Source organism: Mobula birostris, chromosome 3 (genome assembly GCF_030028105.1).
Source record: "Mobula birostris isolate sMobBir1 chromosome 3, sMobBir1.hap1, whole genome shotgun sequence".
Taxonomy (NCBI): Eukaryota; Metazoa; Chordata; class Chondrichthyes; order Myliobatiformes; family Myliobatidae; genus Mobula; species Mobula birostris.
In genome coordinates this window covers 208,114,909-208,134,547 of record NC_092372.1, presented here as the reverse complement: position 1 = coordinate 208,134,547, position 19,639 = coordinate 208,114,909, and the positions used below count along the sequence as shown (strand labels likewise).

The 19,639-nt window shown below is 39.8% G+C and overlaps 1 protein-coding gene across 3 annotated transcripts in view; it reads left to right on the top strand.

Annotated features, from left to right (window-relative positions):
• ube3c (ubiquitin protein ligase E3C) overlaps positions 1-19,639 on the top strand; it is a 152,958-nt gene that overhangs the window by 8,315 nt on the left and 125,004 nt on the right. For all 3 annotated transcript variants that reach the window (XM_072254039.1, XM_072254038.1, XM_072254040.1), the window contains exons 3-8: positions 2,440-2,493; positions 9,495-9,569; positions 11,212-11,358; positions 13,208-13,323; positions 15,772-15,929; positions 17,095-17,257. In XM_072254039.1, coding sequence (XP_072110140.1) covers positions 2,440-2,493; positions 9,495-9,569; positions 11,212-11,358; positions 13,208-13,323; positions 15,772-15,929; positions 17,095-17,257 — 713 coding nt within the window. The remainder of the gene's footprint in view (positions 1-2,439; positions 2,494-9,494; positions 9,570-11,211; positions 11,359-13,207; positions 13,324-15,771; positions 15,930-17,094; positions 17,258-19,639) is intronic.

The following is a 19,639-nucleotide window of genomic DNA, read 5'->3' as shown; positions in this document are numbered from 1 at the left end:
TATAATAATGTGGTATCTGAAGAACCATTCTTTATTAATGGCTGTGCTTTTGGTGAGTTTCCTTCTTTGGTATTGTAATATAGCAGCCTACAGCATCAGTTAGCTCATGATCAATTTGTTGTCCAACTAAATGTTTAACTTGAATCAATGTGCTCCTGAGCTCTGGTACTGTTACAGATCATCAAGTTCTTATCTAGGTTTAAATCTGGTGGTTTTCTGTCATCTCCATCCTTTAAAGCAGCGAGTTCCAGATCACAACAATTGAGTGGGAACGTTTCTAATCCTCTCCATTCTATAAATTCTATGTCACCCGATTATTGACAAATGCTGCCAGAACAAATGGCTTCTTAACAGAGGCTTCTCATGAGCCTCCACATCCCCACGTCATTCACTGCAACTTGTGCCGTCGTCAACAGGAAATACATCTTCGCCTCTCCCCAACGCTCTGCTTTTGCAGCAATTGCTTCCTTGTGATTTCCTTGTCCATTTGTCCTTCCCTACTAATTTTGCTCTTGACATTTATCCCTGCAAGAAGTGTTACACCTGTCCATTTACCTCTAGTCAGGGCCCCAAACAGTCCTTCCAAGTAAGGCAACACTTCACCTGCAAATCTGTTGGGGTTGTTTGCTATATCCAGTGCTCCTGATGTGACCTTCTCTACAGTGGTGATACTGCTTTGTTGAACGCCTTTCTTCCACCTGCAAAAAGCAAGATTTCCCAGTGGCCAACTATTTTAGTTCCAGTGCTCATTCCCATTCCTACGTGCCAGTCCATGACCTCCTCTACTGCCATGATGAGGTCATTCTCAGGTTGGAGAAGCACCACTTCATACTCCATTTGGGTAACCTTCAACCTGATGGTATGAATTTCGATTTCTCCAATTTCTGATGTTAAGAAACTGTGATTTTCCCCTCCCCCCTTCCCTCTTCAGTTTCTCATTCTGGCCCCCCCTCTTACCTCCTCTCCTCACCTGCATATCACCTGCCCCTGGTGCCCCTCCTTCTCCCCTTTCTCCCATGATACCTTCTCCTTTCCTATCAGATTCCTTCTTCTTCAGCCCCTTTACCTTTTCCACCTATCACCTCCCAGCTTCTTACTTCATCCCTCCCCCCACCCATCTCATTTCACTTATCACCTTCTAGCTCGTGCTCATTCCCCTTCCTCCACATTATTTTTGGCTTCTTCCCTCTTCCTTTGAAGGGTCTCATCTGGAAATGTTGACTATTTATACATTTCCATAGGTGTTTCCTGCCCTGCTGAGTTCCTCCAGCATTTTGTGTGTGTTGCCTTGATTTTCAGCATCTGCAGAATCTCTTCTGTTTATGCTGGCTTCTTAATATTCATGTTGTTTATTCCTGTTTCATTCTCATGGCTCCCAGAGCATCCTCATCAGCCCTATTTGCACACTTATTTCCCTGTAGTCACTTGTCTGTCAACTCCACTCTGATTTCCTTAGTACCCTATCCTAGCTGGGATAATTTTTCAGTAACTAAATACTCTCCAGTCAGCACATCAGAGAAAACTGGAGCATACGTGGGAAACCTGAGAAACAGATTCAATACCTGAGATCGGGATTGAACCTGTATCTTAGAGTCAGCCCTGCCTTGATAGTTTTTCAGCATCCATCCTGTTTTCTTTGGCTGGAGGGTGTAAAATAAGAAACACTGATTGAGGATAGAGGGTTGGACTTGTGTAGTGATAAAGTTGTATTGCACAGTTGTGGTTTACGCGTCCAATGCGTCCTTTTTGTCTGTCTTCACTCATCCCTTTTGCTTGCATTAGGTCACATCTTTCTATGCCTTGCCTACGCAAATGCATTTTGAAACGTTTCTTAAATATGCCCCGGAAACTGCTCTTCCAATATCAACCAAACTCTGCTGGGGGAAAAGAATTACTCCATAGGATCATGAGATGGAGGTATCAGTCAGGAAATTGAACATGAGGTAGAAGAGTGGTCGTACTTATGCCAGATTGTAGAGTTGAAATGAGGCTTGTTTTGTTTGTCCATTTATTAAATGAAGGTATCCCATAATATCCTAGAACCTGCTGGCATTTCTGTAGAGCTGGGTTTTTGTACAGGATGAGGTTGCTAGCCCCATGCCTAACCTCACTCCTCTCGCAGCCGGGTGTGGGACCGTCTATGGTGGAGTTAACATATACTTCTGTATGCCATTATTTATGATTTCCCTTAACTTACTTACACTCAAGTGCATTTGCTCCTCATATTTTGATAATTGTTTTATGGTAGAGTGGAGTCTCAGTGTGTAATTGAAATGAGTGACAATTGTTCTCCATCGTATATAATCTTATGCCAGTATGATCATCTGTAAGCTGTGTAAGAATAATTTGAATTTAATTGTTCTCCAGTACTCTTATTACACGCCACAGAAGGATGGTGTTATTTACATGGGTATTAACTTCTTAAAATCTTATTTGAAGGAAGAAAAGGCTTCATTGCTGCACCGAACCCAGGAAGAAAGAAGAAAACGAGAGGTAAATGTGCTCTAAGTTGTTGAAAACCAAAAATTATAGCAGAAGCAGGAGTTGTGCTAAACTAATTAAATGAGTAATTAAGCACCTAGCTAAGAAGAGGATCTTTCCACTGAGGTTGGGTGGGACTACAACTAGAGGTCATGGGTTAAGGGTGAAAGGTGAAGAGTTTAAGGGGAAAATGAGGGGAAACTTCACTCAGAGGGTTGAGAGTGTGGAATGAGCTACCAGCGTGATTTCAATGTTTAAGAGAAGTTTGGATAGTTGCATGGATGGTGGGTAGGGGTATGAAGGGCTATGGTCCTGGTGCAGGTCTGAGAATAGTCAGTTTATATGGTTCTGCACATACTAGATGGGCCGAAGTGCCTTTTTCTGTGTTGCACATTTCTCTGACTCTAAGTTCATCCCTTCTACTTAAACCAATGTCCATTTCCCTCCATTCTCTGCACATTCATGTACCTATCCAAAAATAAACTTGCCCTGCACACCTCCTTTGAACTTAACACTTCTCATCTTAAATGCATGCCTTCTGGCATTAGACATTTTGACTTTGGGAAAGCGATACCAGTTGTCAACTCTATCTGAGCATTTCATAATCTTATAAATTTCTATCAGGTCTTCATTCAATCTCTGCCGCTCTTAGCAGTAATAGTGTTATATTCTTTTACAGCATTATCTGAGAATAATTGCCAGTATGCAGTTTTTCTAAACTGGGTCACACTTTTCAGAGCTAGCTTTGTTTCAGTCTTATAATGGAAACAGAAGGAAATGCTCAGTATTAATATTTTTCAGAGAAAGTGTGGGAAGTACTTCAGATATTTTGGACTGAGTGTATAACACAATGGAAAAGTGTAATTTCAGTCTACTGGCATTTTAGGGGAAAAAGGTATTTTACTGCTGGGCAATCTGCTTTTGTGCTATCACCCTTAACACTGGATGGATAGATGCTTCCAATAAATTAACACTGAATGGCTTTAGCCTTGAGTATAATAAAATGCAGTTTTATAGCATAATTAAAGTGTTTATCCTTAATTTAATGAAGTGACCCATGGCTTTGATAAAGCAATAAACAGAGATGTAGTTCTTAATATTGAAGGATATATTTCAGGCGACTAGATCTGAAACATCTTCAGTTATTGTTTGTTGAAATCAAACTTTCACTGTTTTGCCATCTGCACTGACATTTAGCAAAGCTAAATTGCATTGTCCAGGACTTTTATTAATAGGAAATAGGTGCAGCGAGCAATTAGGAGGGTAAATATTTGACCTTCATCACAAAAGGATTTAAGTACAGGCGCAAGGATATCTTGCTGTAGCTGTTTAGATCCCATCTGGAGTTTTATTTACAGTTTTGATCATCTCATGAAGAAGGATGTTTTTGTCATGGCAGGAATGCAATGAACATTAATTAGACTGCTTATAAATGATAGACACTAATATTCATTGGAGTATTGAAGAAGAAAGCCCCATCATATTTGAACAGCACCTGACAAAGTATAGGAGAGGTGTTCCCTGTGGTTGGAAAGTCCGGAACCAGATTCCATAGCCTCAGAATATCAGTATCTCATTTAAAGCAGATAGTAGTGAACCTGTGGGATTGACTCCCACTGAAGACAATGGAAGGTAAGTACTTAAATATGTACAGAGGAAGTAGATACATTTCATGCTAAATGGATATTGGGAAAAGGTTGAGATTATCAGTCATGATTGAGTTGAGGGGTAGTGTAGGCCTACTATTTTCTATTTCTATGTAAACATCTCTTGTCCTTTTGTAAACTCTGAGATTTGGTTAATTGTGATGGGTGCTTTTGAATGGTCACTCATGTTCAGAACATATGGGTCTTAATACAGTGAAGTTTCTGGGTATTAGATATTTATGTTTATTCCTGAAGTCCTTGGTCATTAATCTAACATGATTTCAGCCAATATGAACACATTTTTCATGAATGTCTTTTAGCAGTGATAGTTGTAGTATACTACTACTTTAGGTATTATATCCAATTTCTTTTCTTTATTCTGTATGTTTTGTCTTAAATCATAAGTTTCCCAGCAGAAGACATGGCACATGAAAGCTGGCAGATGTGGAATGATAGCTGCTGCAACTTTCCTGGTTCAAGTACTTTTGCAGTTTTATAATTAGTTGCAATTTTAATACTTCCATTTAATGTTTCATTTTCACAACTGAGACTTCTCCAAGGATGAACTCGATTGGATGTGGTCAAGATTGGGATTTGAATTCTTACTGGTTGTGAGTTCTTTCTGTTTTAGATGCTGTCATGGAGTGTTCTATTTAACATACATGGCCTCCAAGCATTCAGTGATTGTCAATAGTTCTCTTGCCTTTCAATGCGATATATTTTTGTCCTTTTCATGAGAATTGCTGTACTATATGAAATTAATAGAACTGCTGAGTGAAGTATGCATGTTCCATTCCAAAGCAAGTGAAAGAAGGGAAAAATTGCTCTGCTCCAGAGTTTATCAGTCTGCTATGCTCTTCACGCCTGAGCATACAGTAAGCGAATCCAGGGTACTGTTCATCAGTCATAGCGTGGTGTTTAATACCATTAATCCCTCAGCGTTAACTACCAAACTTCTAAACCTGGTGCTCTGTAACTCCCTCTATAACTGGATGCTTGATTTCATTATTGGGAGACCACAATCAGTGGGGTTTGGCAATGATCATTCTCCTTGCTGACGATTAACACAAATGTACCTCAAGAATTCATGCTTAGCCTAGTGCTGTATTCTCTATGCTCAAGACTGTGCAGCTAGGCACAGCTCAAATGCCATCGATAAGTTTGCAGATGACACCACTATTGTTAAAATCTCAGAGGACAATGAAGAGGTGTATGAGAGTGAGGTCAATTGGTTGGTTGAGTGGTCTCACAACATGGTCTTGCTGACATTCTGTGCAAGGCTAACGAATTGATTCTGGACTTTAGGAAAGAGAAGTCATTAGAACACACACCAGTCCTCATTGAAGTGTCAGCAGTGAGAGCAGAATAAGCAGCTTCAAGCTCTTGATCATGAACATCTTGAAGGGTCTACTTAGGAATTTGAGGAGATGTATGTCACCAAATACTCTTGCAAATTTCTATAGATGTATGGTAGAGAGCATTCTGACTGATTGCATTAGCCTGGTGCACAGGATTACAAGAGGATTCAAAGGGGTAGAGACTGAGCTCTATCACATGCACAGCCCTCCCACTGTTGAAGACATCTTTAAGAGGTGGTGCCTCAAGAAGGAGGCATCCATTACAAAGAAGAGCTTACGAAAGGTTCAAAAAGCTAGGTAATGATAGAGAGCTAGGAGATTATAAGGCAAGCAGGAAGGAGCTCAAGAAAGAAATTAGGAGGGCCAGAAGGGGCCGTGAGAAGACCTTGGCGGACAGGATTAAGGAAAACCCCAAGATATTCTACAAGTATGTTAAGAGCAAGAGGATAAGACGTGGGAGAATAGGACCAATCAAGTGTGATGGTGGAAAAGTGTGTATGGAACCGGAGGAGATAGCAGAGGTACTTAATGAGTACTTTGCTTCAGCATTCACTATGGAAAAGGATCTTGACGATTGTAGGGACGACTTACAGTGGACTGAAAAGCTTGAGCATGTAGATATTAAGAAAGGATCTGCGGGAGCTTTTGGAAAGCATCAAGTTAGATAAGTCACCGGGACTGGATGAGATGTACCCCAGGCTACTGTGGGAGGTGAGGGAGGAGATTGCTGAGCCACAGGCCATGATCTTTGCATCATCAATGGGGGTGGGAGAGGTTCTGGAGGATTGGAGGGCAGATGTTGTTCTATTATTCAAGAAAGGGAGTAGAGATAGCCCAGGAAATTATAGACCAGTGAGCTTTACTTCAGTGGTTGGTAAGTTGATGGAGAAGATCCTGAGGGGCAGGATTTATGAACATCTGGAGAAGCATAAATAGATTAGGAATAGTCAGCATGGCTTTGTGACAGGCAGGTCATGCCTTACGAGTCTGATTAAATATTTTGAGGATGTGACTAAACACGTTGATGATGGGAGAGCAGTAGATGTAGTGTATATGGATTTCAGCAAGGCATTTGACAAGGTACCCCATGCAAGGCTTATTGAGAAAGTAAGGAGGCATGAGATCCAAGGGGAAATTGCTTTATGGATCCAGAACTGGCTTGCCCACAGAAGGCAAAGAGTGGTTGTAGACGGGTCATATTCTGCATGGGGGTCGGTCACCAGTGGTGTGCCTCAGGGATCTGTCTGGGACCCGTTCTCTTCAGGATTTTTATAAATGACCTGGATGAAGAAGTGGAGGGATGGGTTAGTAAATTTGCTGATGACACAAAGGTTGGAGATGTTGTAAATAGTGTGGAGGGCTGTCAAAGGTTACAGTGGGACATTGATAGGATGCAAAACTGGGTTGAGAAGTGGCAGATGGAGTTCAACCCAGATAAATGTGAGATGGTTCATTTTGGGAGGTCAAATATGATGGCAGAATATAGAATTAATAGTAAGTCTCTTGGCAGTGTGGAGGATCAGAGGGATCTTGGGGTCTGAGTCCATAGGACACTCAAAGCTGCTACGCAGGTTGACCCTGTGGTTAAGAAAGCATACGGTGCATTGGCCTTCATCAATCGTGGGATTGAGTTTAGGAGCCAAGAGGTAATGTTACAGCTATATAGGAACCTGGTCAGACCCCACTTGGAGTACTATGCTCAGATTTGGTCGTCTAACTATAGGAAGGATGTGGAAACCATAGAAAGGGTGCAGAGGAGATTTACAAAGATGTTGCCTGGATTGGGGAGCATGCCTTATGAGAATAGGTTGAGTGAACTCGACCTTTTTTCTTTGGAGCGATGGAGAATGAGAGGTGACCTGGTAGAGGTGTGTAAGATGATGAGAGGCATTGATCGTGTGCATAGACAGAGGTGTTTTCCCAGTGCTGAAATGGCTAACACGAGAGGGCACAGTTTTACAGTGCTTGGAAGTAGGTACAGAGGAGATATCAGGGGTAAGTTTTTTACGCAGAGGGTGGTGAGTGCGTGGAATGGGCTGCCGGCAACGGTGGTGGAGGTGGAAACAATTGGTCTTTTAAGAGACACCTGGTCAGGTACATGGAGCTCAGAAAAATAGAGGGCTATAGGTAACCCTAGGTAATTTTCTTAGGTAAGGACATGTTTGGCACAGCTTTGTGGGCCGAAGGGCCTGTATTGTGCTGTAGGTTTTCTATGTTTCTATGACCCTTGCCTTTCAGAACATGTCCTCTTCTCGATACTGCTATTGGGGATGTGATCCAGGAGCCTGAAGACGTACACTCAACATTTTTTGAATATTCGCTTCTTCTCTGCCATTAGATTTCTGAGTGGTCTATGAGCCAAAGATATTATTCCTTTTTTTTTTGCACTATTTAATTAATTTTAAATTTTTTTGCACCATACTGCTCCCACAGAACAACTAATTTCATATCAGTCATCGTAAACGTGATTCTTTTTCCACTCAAGCCACTATTGATGGTGCACTCAATCTTGTCTTTTTGTTTTTGCTCTCTCTCCCTTCGCCCAGTTAGACAACAGGATTTCCCTTGTCCTTGCCTGCCTTCCTCCCTCCCAGCCTCTACATTCAGTGGATCATCTTCATGATTTCTGCTACCACCAGAGACACCTTCATCTTCTTCCTTTTCAGTATTTTAAAATGACTGCTCTTTCCATGACTTTCTGATCCATTCTTCCTTCTCCACCAGTCTCCTCCCTTTCATGACCTTTTCCCCATGCAGTTATGGGAGATGCATGTTCTTTAACATATTCCTTTCAGTTATCGAAGTGAAGTAGATCTCTTGAGTTTCCAATTTAATTTTTTGTTTGGTTTATGTTCAAATGACTTAATGCAGATAGTTCACATGAGGAAATCTGCAGATGCTGGAAATTCAAGCAACACACATCAAAGTTGCTGGTGAATGCAGCAGGCCAAAGAAAAGGAGGAGGGGGCCCATCTTTTGGGTTTTTTCCCCCTCCCCCTTTTCTTTCTCCCTTGGCCTCCTGTCCCATGATCTTCTTGTATCCCTTTTGCCAATCAACTGTCCAGCTCTTGGCTCCATCCCTCCCCCTCCTGTCTTATCCTATCATTTTGGATCTCCCCCTCCCCCTCCCACTTTCAAATCTCTTACTAGCTCTTCTTTTAGTTAGTCCTGACGAAGGGTCTCAGCCTGAAACGTCGACTGAACCTCTTCCAGTAGATTCTGTCTGGCCTGCTGCGTTCACCAGCCACTTTGATGTGTGTTGCTAATGCAGATAGTTGATCACTGCAGGGCACCTCGTTTAATCTGCAAGGGTGATTCTGAGCTTTTATACTTGACTTGTCACATTAATTCTTTGTCCACTGGCTTTAGCATCTTGTACTGTTCCAGTGTAATACTCAGTATAAGCTTGAAGAATGGCACCTTTTGTCTTAGTTGTCAGGATTAAATGCTAAACTCACAATTTTTTGCCTTCTGCACACTCTCCTTCTCTTCCTTTATTCCCCCCCCCCCACCCCTTCATGGCATTGCTGTATCTTTTGTTTCCATTTATCTCCTTTCTCTTTTATGTCTCTTGACTGCTATTTTTAAAAAAAAATTTGATAATTCAACATCCTTGGTCTCCACTCTATCACAGACATTCTCATTGTTTTCTCCACTGCTTCTTGGCAACTTAAGGTGTGCATGTCTTCTCATCCTTCCAATTCAGAAGAGTCTTAAATTGTTAACACTTTCTCTCCCAATTACCATGGCATGATTTGACTGTTGCTAGGATTGTTGTTTGCTATTTTCACCATTTACTCTTTTCACCATTTACTCTTTTCTCCAAATATATAGTTATATATACACATTTCCTTTAAAATGTACATTTGCTCTGATTTTTGTGGTGGTGATATAATAACTGTGGGCTATTTCCTGAGTAGGTACTGTTCATTTTACATTCATTGTGATGAACTGATTGTTGAAAACTTCAATCTATAGGAAGGCCTTAATAATTTTTCTTTCTTTTCAGGAAGAAAGACGAAGGCAGAGGAACGCAGTTATTATTCAGTCCTTCCTCCGAGGATACAGGGACAGAAAACAGCAAGTATGTTGTATGAATTAATGAAGTTTCAGGGTACTTGAAGAAAGTTGAAAATTTAATAAAGGGATGCAGTGTGATCACCAGTTTAGTGTACGGCTACATAGATTTTAAATCTATTTGTCTTCAGATTATTGGTAGTTTGAAAAAAAGGTCAAATTTCTTTAAAGACAAACTAGTTTGGAAATGCTGTGTATGTTTTTGGAATGAAACAATTTTCAGTAAAATTTGTGCTCAGGTGAAAATGTAAACTACTCGTATCTTTGTGGCATTCAGTAGAACATTTACTGTGTGGTGTTTCCTAGTTGTAATGCCTTGGTTCATATTTTTGCTGTAAAGCTGCAGGTAGTTATGAAGAGTGGGCAGGATTATATAGAAGTGGGAAAAACAAAGGTTTAACATAGAAACATAGAAATCTGCAGCACATTACAGGCCCCTCAGCCCACAATGTTGTATCGACCATGTAACCTGCTCTAGAAACTGCCTAGAATTTCCCTACTGCATAGTCCTCTATTTTTCGAAGCTCTATGGACCTATTGTACCTGCCTCTACCACCTTCACTGGCAGTGCATTCCATGCACCCACCACTCTCTGTGTGGAAAAACTTACCTCTGATATCCCCCTTGTGCCTACTTCCAAGCAGCTTAGAGCTATGCCCCCTTGTATTAGCCATTTCAGCCCTGGGAAAAAGCCTCAGGCTATCCACACGATCAATGCCTCTCATCTTATACACCTCTATCAAGTTGCCTGTCATCCTCTGTCGTTCCAAGGAGAAAAGGCCAAGTTCACTCAACCTATTCTCATAAGGCATGCTCTCCAATCCTGGCAACATCCTTGTAAATCTCCTCTGCACTCTGTCTATAATATCCACATCCTTCCTGTGATGAGGTGATCAGAACTGAACACAGTGCTCCAAGTGGGGTCTAACTAAGGTCTTATATAGCTGTAACGTTACTTATGGCTCTTGAACGCAAAATCCCATGGTTGATGAGGTTAACATACTATACGCCTTCTTAACAACACTGTCAACCTGCGCGGCAGCTTTGAGTGTCCACTGGACATGACCTTGTTGATCCTCCACATTGCTGAGAGTCTTACCATTAATATTATATTCTGTCTTCAAATTTGTCCTACTGAAATGAACCATCTCACACTTACCTAGGTTGAATTCTGTCTTGCACTTGTCAGCCCAATTCTGCAACCTAGCGATGTTGCGCTGTAACCTCTGACAACCCTCCAGACTATCCACAACACCCCCAACTTTTGTGTCATCAGCAAACCTATTAACCCACCCGTCCACTTCCTCATCCAGGCCATTTATAAAGATCACAAAGGGCAGGGGTCCCAGAGCAGATCCCTGCAGAGCATCACTGGTCGCCGTCTTCCATGCAGAATATGAACCATCCACAATCGCCTTTTGCCTTCTGTGGGCAAGCCAATTCTGGATCCACAAAGCAAGGTCTCCTTGGATCCCATGCTTCATTACTTTCTGAATGAGCGTCACATGGGGAACCTTATCAAATGCCTTACTGGAATCCATATACAAAAGGGTTGGGTGCTACGGTGATTGGAAACGTCATTCTATCATATAAAAATGGTCCATGCTTTACAGATAATAGAATTCTAATTCTTAAAATTTTGTTTGCAGCATACAATACAGCGAAGTGAATTTGATCATTGTTTCTCCATTGCACAAGCTGGCGGAAATTTTTCTATCAGTGATGGATACAATCTGACTGTTTTAATAAGAAAGCTCTTATTTTTTTATAAACAAAATGAAGATTTGGAGAGATTGGTAAGAGAAGAAATATCCCTTTACAATTAACTGCTTGATTTGTGTAGCTCTGAAGTCATCATCCTCCGCCCCATCACCTCTACTGGGGCATAGGCTGCCGACAGTAGCTCACCAGAGTCCTCTGTCCTGGGCCAGTCCTTCACGTTGTATCTAGGTATAGTCTGTTTTCTTGCTGTGTCTTTCCAATCCATGAATGATGTCTTTAGAGCTTCTGTTGGCATTTCTGTAACACTGGGTTTTTATGGGAATGGGTTGTTATCCTCATGCCCAACCACCTCCTTTTTCAGCCAAGCTTGGAATATTCATGGTAGAGTTAACTGGAAAGTACGCAAACAAATTGTTTTCAAGTAGCACTTCTTTGGTCATTTTGCACATTCTTGGGTAGATCACTTCCATTTGATCCTCACAGGCTTATATGGGTGTAAATACCGTTTTGGGTATCTAGGACATTTCATATAACATAAATGTTGGAACATTTTACAAATCAAAAGAACTCTAGCATTTATACTATTAATTCAGGGAGCCCTCTAAATTAATAGCCTTTCCTTTTTGATGACACAGAAAACCCTTTCAAAGACATAGATCCTAGTGCTAAATTTTGAAGTTTGAATCAGTAGGGATGGTGCTGGTTCAGTTTGCAGCGCATTCTTGTCCATCATCCTCGGCTGTTTACCCATTTGTTGTGTTTTTTTTGTCCATGGTCATCTTTGCCTTTGAGCCTGAAGCCATGTGAGTAATAGGATTATTTGAGGTCGTCATTGACCATTACAGCATGGAAACAGAACATTTGGCTCACCTTGTGGAGGCCCACCAGTGAGCATCCATCTGTGTTAATCCTGCCTTCCCTACTTGATCCATAGCCTTCTATGCTTTAGTGATTCAAATAGTTCAGTAATTCCATTTAATATCAGAGCATGTATACACTATACAACCTGAAATTCTTACTCTCTGCAGACGTCCTCGAAATAGAAGAAAAATCCCCAAAGAATGAATGATTGAAAAAAGATGCAATGAACCCCAAAGCCCCCTTCCCCCCTTCCATGCACAAGTAGCATCAACCCTCCCCCCTCCCCCTCCCTCATGTTATTCTAGCATAAAGCATCGGCATTGTCACCACTCACCGTTGAAGCAACAGCAAAGCTCCCAAAGAGAGACAATGGTCTACAGTCCATCAAAAACTAACTGTTCACTTCAACATTTCGACATCCCCACTGGCTATCTCTCTCACTAACAAGTGAGGGACATATCATCCCTTCCACAGCAATAGGGGAGACAACATTTGCTATTTTGATGTTAGTCACTCTGAAGCCTTGCTTTTTTATTTTGAGTTCCCTGACTTGAGAATCGGCAAATCAATTACTGAGTGCATCCTGTGACCAAGTACTGCTGGAAAATTATTAGCTCAGTGAAAGATACATTTTGGTCTGCTCCACATTTGCTGGTATTTCAGCATAAAAGGTTGCCATGACTGAAGATTTTAGACCAGCGCATTTTGAAATCCAGGACTCCATATTAAAGGATGCATGGAAACACCACTGCAGAATCTGTATGGCAAGGCCATAGTTTAAGACTTAATTGACATTGCAGATTGAGAAGCTGGAGCATGTAATTAAACGAAAATAGGAAAAGTTGATGCCAAATTGATATAATGTAACTTTTGTATCAAATATTGTAGGTGGTGACACAAGTAATGTTATTTTGAAAATAGATACATAGTGCGTATTAAATGGCACTGGCAAATAGTGCTGACAGTTTTGAAACAGTTTTAAATATGAATGTCATATTAAATACATGTTAAATATGTGCCTGAAGCATAATTTAAAGTGACTAATTTCTCTTTGTCTTTCAGACATGGATTTGTCAAAATTTGGTTAAACATAGTGGTTTGTATGTTCAGCAGCTAGTCGATTCTAACAAACAAATATGTTTGTATCAAATAAAGCGCTTATTGGCTTTATGTTGCAGGTAAGCAGTTTTATGACTGTTGGTATCCGTAAATGTCATTAGCTTAATAATAATGTGAAATGGTAAAATGTGAATTGAATTTCTTGTAATTATCAGTTAAAAAAATATTGAGCATGATATCCATTGTAATCAAGCATTTCAATTAAAATAATTAACAATGACATAGCTCATCATAGTGTAACCCTCTGACTTGCCCAACTTGCGTTTGTCTAGGGGAATCAGCCTGTGGCCCTGCCAAATTGAGTAATCATGTTTGTGTGGATGCTGTGTAATGTACCCCCAATGCAAAATATCAACAGTACTCCATATTGCAATTAAATAATAGACTTTATGAATCTTAATCTGAATATGGGGTTAGTAATGAAAATAAACAAAAGGGGAAAAAAAAAGGGTCAAAGTCAAAGTCCCAGGTGGAGCTCACTCAGTAGACACTCTTCCACCATTGATCGCCTCCAAACATCGGCGACCTTCCGATTCCCGCTCGGAGTCCACCCCGTCCGGCGGTCTACCAGATTCGCGTCTTCTCTCTTCATCTCTCCCTCTCCTTCTGGCAAAAGCCCATGAAAACAACTGCTTCCAGAATCACAAGACAGGGCAACAAAATCCTGATTGGCTAACATGTATCAAAAGTCCGGTTATCTCCAGCCATAACCCAAATATGGCCGCTACAGAGAAACCATTACTTCAGCAGTGAACATTACAGCGCGTTACAATAGCATAGTCATAAACTTGAGTATAATACAAAAAGCGGCAATGGTTCTAAAATAGAAACTAAACATCAAAGTCTAAATACAAAACTTGCATATAAACAAAAGGAGTGGAAGGATGAGCAGATGAAGTACGCACTGAAAGGTCAGGGCTTACCTGATGGAGAAGCCAAAAGCTGCAGATGCTGGAAATTTGAAAAATGTGCTGTAGATGCTCAGTAGATCAGGGAACATCTGTAGAAAGAAACACAGTTAATACTTCTCTGTGAGACTCTTATGAAAATCCAAGTAGACCCAATTTACTGATTTACTCCATCTACTTCTCTCAAGAACTCAATAAATATATCAAACATGACTTTCTTTTCATAAATCTGTGTTGACACTGCTCCATCATATTTCCTGAGTATCTTGATATCTCATCCTTGATTGTAGATTCCAGCATTTTCCATCTGTTGCTGTCATGCTAACAGATGTGCGGTTCCTATTTTCTCTCTCTCCATTTTTAAATAGAGGGATTCTATTTGCTACCAAGTGGTCTGTGAGGACCTTACAGGGTCTATGAGGACACATATATCCACCATCTTTATTTTTTCAAACCTTGGGGATCTAGATCTTGGTCCTTAGCATTTAATTTTTAGGTTTCTTTAACTGTGCCAGTAGCATTTCTTTACAAATATTAATGTTTTATTTCCTTATTTGGTTCATCAGTATTTCTGTATCCAGCCATCTGCCCCATATACATAATTTCTGTAAGTTAGATGGGAAGCATTAGTTTCAGATTGAACTTCACCAATTAAACTTCTTTCAATTTGAATGTAAAATTGCTTGTTTTTATGTAATGCCTAGGCTTCTACTTGAAGGATAGCCATTGAGTGAAGGATTGTTGTTATCAGAGGATCTATATCTCAATAAGCAATCAAATCTATATCGGAATAAACTTGTATCAAGTTAACAATTTGCATCATAGTTTCAAAAATGTTTTTGACCTTCTAAAGCTTAAACTTCAATGGTAAATATTTTTCATTATCATTAACTGCTATGAAGAAAGTCATGATACTTTTGTGACAAAACCCTAGGACTAACTTCACTTGATATCAGGATTTTTAAATGAAACTGGTGGGATTATTGATGGCACCTTAACTCTCAGCTCCCAATTCTCCATTGATTAAGGAATTGTTCCATTTCATTGGAAAATTACAGGCCACTGCACTGTTTAAGAAATGAGATGAAAATCAGGAAGCTACTAGGAAATTAAAGTCTGTGAATGCAGATAGAACTGAATGAATATTTTTACAATGTTTCATTTGATTAGTGAGTATTCAACATTGTCTTGTAAAATGTAGTTTATGCTTGTGGCATCTGACTTAATGGACAGGAGAAAGCTTATGAATGTTATAAGAACCGGAAAACCTTTAAGTCTGTCATAAGCAATTGTTGGCTAAAGTTAAAACTCATGGTAATTGATGGCAATCTGACTAAGAAATTTTTGAATTGCCAAAGATAATAGAAATAATCATAAGCTTATTAATAGGATATAACTTGTGATGTTAAGGAATTGTGTTTGGGTATTACTGACAAAGATAGCTAGCGAGGGAGCCACATGTCTGAAAAATGGAATGTCATGAGATCAGAGGAGATGCTTGGGCTAAATCGTTTCTTTGTATAGTGAAAATGGCATATAATTTGAAAGCATATTTATCTCATTAAGCTTTCCAAGTAATGTACTTTTGTGCCTTCATAGATTACTGAAGAGCTGTAATAATGAAACTTTGAATGTTACTGTGCCTTTGCGGATGTTGGAGATCTTTTCCTCAGAAAAAACATATCTGCCCATTGTACGGGATGTTAATAGCGTAACATCAATAGTTGAACAAATTTTGCACTACATGGTTCAGAAAGGTTAGTAATTTCTAATCAAGGTCAATGCTCTCCTAGAGGATTTTTATTTATTGGATTTTGAGCTTTATTTCTTCATCTTGAGATAAAAATAAATATTTTAATAACTACTGCTTTTAAATTTTAATTCTTATGATTTGTGTACATCTGGGAAAAATGTTGCTTTAATCATTTAAATTTATGTTAGATAGTTTGAATTAATAAATTGTCTTTGCTCATGGTTGGTGGCTGTATTCTTCCTGATGGCAACTAGTCACTTATCATTTCCACTTCTTCCAGCCTAGTTTGAGTTGCGCACTCACAGTGGAGAAATCAGATAGTTTGTTTTGGAGAAATCAAATCCAGATTGAATGAATACCTCTGCTCAGTCTGTAGGTGTGATCCTGAGTTTCAAGTGGCCTGTACCTTTAAAATTTCATCCTACTCCCACTCAGACCTTGTAGTCTTTAACCTCCTGTTCTCACCCAACAAGGCCCATTCCAACCTTAAGAATAGTATCTCATTTTTTTTGTCTGGGCACTTTGGATTTGATATTGAATTCAACATATGATCAGCTCCAGTTTGTTCTCTATTTTGCCCAAACATTTTGGGGTATGGATATATATAATGCATGCCGGAAATCTGAAATGAAAAAAATGCTGGAATCTTTCAATTGATCAGGCAGTGTCTGTCGAGAGCATAAAACATTATTTCTGATTGATGACTTTTCATCGGGACTGCAAGGTCTAAATTTGTTGAGGTTTATAGTAGGCTTGACCCACTGTTTCAATGCATATGACACAATGTTGGTGCTGTATCAATCATTCACTGTATTTATTATATTTGGGCGTGAAATATTATTTTGTCTTGGCCCAAAATATCGAGAATTAAGTGCATCATGCTTGAAAAAATCATGACTGAAATTTCTTCAGTGGAGTAATTTAAAATTGAGCCTGAATTTATTATTAACAATATATAAAATTATCAATTTGATTTAATTTGCTATTGTGCTAAATGGAATAAGCCTGGCTGTTGTTTGTGTCTGCACTTAGAAGTAGTTCACAGTGTAACTGGTGTATGTTTGGTTGTAGGGTTATAGGATACAAAACGTTCACTACATATTAATATTTTGTGTACTTCAACAGTGTTTGTTTTCCCCTGATATGCTACCTTGTGTTTTCTTTTGCAGGTTACTATAAATCACTTTACATGTTAATTAATCATAGGCTTCCTTCAAGTTTAGAGTATTCTGATGTTTCACGGGTTTCACATGTTCCACTTGCAATGACACTGTTGGAGAATTTCTTGAAGCCTCTGCACTTTCAATATGCTTCATGCCCAGAAGGTTCAAGGTGAGAGGAAAATATCACATAGTGCTTAAACACTTGATGATGCTGAGAAAGATTTCTTATTTAAATATTTTTATAGTATTTTGGAAGTGTTGATGACAATGTGTCTTGTTGATATTGCAGTGTAGTGTATCAGTGTTTCTGTTGAATGCATATTAGCTATTTTCCTACAGGAGTTATACTCAAAGTTCTTTTTATAATTGATTTCTAATGATTTTTAGCTTAATGCTTTTCAGTATACGATAACTTTAATGCTGGGTTACACGCAAGTGTTTAATTTGTTAAGAGTTATTTGTATTTACATTCTCAAATTTTCATAACTTGGTACTACTACTACTACTACTATGTCAACTCAGACCTAGGGGGTTGGCGTTGGGCACAATGACGGACTCTCCACTTCTCCCTCTCCCTCATCAGTGTGTTCAGTTCATCTACATTAGCCACACTGTTGTTTTCTAGGAGCGTGTTGACCATAGTCTTGGGAGGGCACCCAGGGTTCATTCTCCCAGGCTTGGGCTCCCATATGATGACTAGGCTGGCAGGTAGCTTGGGGTGGCATAGACAGTGTCCCGCTAGTTGCAGTCTTCTCACATCGATTTTAGTGGTGAGCATCAGTAGGTCGTCAAAGAGCTCAATGTTTGTCATGTGCTGTTGCCAACTCGCGTCAAGAGCCATCCGGAGCATTCGTGTATAGCAACCATCTAGAGACTTTTGCATAGTCTTGGTGAGTGTTCACGTCTCGCATCCGTACGTGAGAATGGACTGCTACGAAGATCCTCTTTTTAAGCCCTCTGGTCAGGTTCGACTTTCGTTCATAGCCCTCCACGCCAGTGCCTTCCATATCTTTATGTCCTTCTCTGAACTCATCATTCTTGACCCGAGGTACTTGAAGTCAAAGACTTTCTTAATGGTATCATTCTTTGTGGTCTTGAGAGTACCTTCGTCGCAGTTAAACGCCATGTACTCTGTCTTTTTAGCATTTAGGTGAAGTCCAACTTTATTGCACTCAATTTTCACTTTTGTCAGTAGCTCCTGTGCTTCCTCTGTCTGGTCAGAGAGCAGGACTATGTCATCTGCAAAATCAACATCTGTGAGCGTAACTGGTCTGACCCTTTTGGTTCGTCCTGATTTTATGGTAAAACCAAGCTTGTCATAACTTGGTAGATAGAAGCATTCCATGTCTACCAAGCAGAAGGTCCCAAGTTCAGACCCCAGTTTCTGAATTTTGCTAGGAAATTCTAATGTTCCCATCTCTAGAAAATCAGTCAGCAGCCCACTTTGGTAAAAGTGGTGAGGAAAAGGGCAAAATATTTTGCACACATTGCTGGTGCAGGAAGAAGTGTAGTGAGTCAATTGCAGCCTAAAGAAAATTTCTCCACAGCCTGAAAGCCAGCTGTTATGTTTTGTAACTCCAAAACATAAAACTAATTGAAAATTAAACAAAATATGGAGCAAGAAATGTTTTAGTTTTGTTTTTACTTTAGCTTGATGCCATTGTATGATGTAGCGTGATGACATAGGCCATTCACATAATTTTACATATTACCTGTATTTAATTATTTAAACGAATAAGTATGCTTAATCAAACAATATATTTACAATATTACTCAGATATTACTGAAATATTAAATACACACCAGCCATCTCAGATAGTTAAAACTAGTAAACATTGTCCAACCAGAAGAGCGAGTTTGTAGTTTCACATGGTGGTAGGGTTTTCTGGGGCTGGAGAGGAAACATGTAGAAGCGGGAGGGGGAAGCAGAGAGAAAACATGGGTGTAGACAGCAATGAGCTGGAGAAGAAAGGAAAAGATGGCTGATTTGGGGAAGAAAGGAGGGGGCCAAGTGGCAAGGAGAAAGATTGAGGTAGAGTGAAGAAGGTGGGGGAATTTTAGGGACTTGTGAAATGCAGGAAGAGAAAAGATTTTAGCTACGGAAAGGATCAAAGTTGAGAAGATTTAGCTAAGGGTGTGTAGAGAAGTGGGAGAAACTCTGAGCATAGTTCAAAGTTCAAAGTAAATATATTTTCAAAGTGTGTGTACACTGCCTTGAGATTAATTTTCTTGCAGACATTTTGTGTGTGCTGGGCCTAATAGTGTAAGTGTGTACATGTGTGCTACAAAGCTGGTATCTTTTGTATGTACTTCCTTGCTATAGGAACTGGGAGAAGTCCAGTTGGACCAATGTGTGTCAGCTCTTCACTTAAACAATTTTAATTTCTGTCTTTTGTTAGGCATTTAATTTCTTTTAAGCTTGATTCTCAAATTTTAGATCCTAAAGGTGAGCATGTTATTGCTTTTAAATAGAAATATGCAATGTTGGCAGCCCTTTGAAAGCGTGCATTACGCCTTCCCTCCATTGAGTTGAAAACCAAATAGTGGAAGG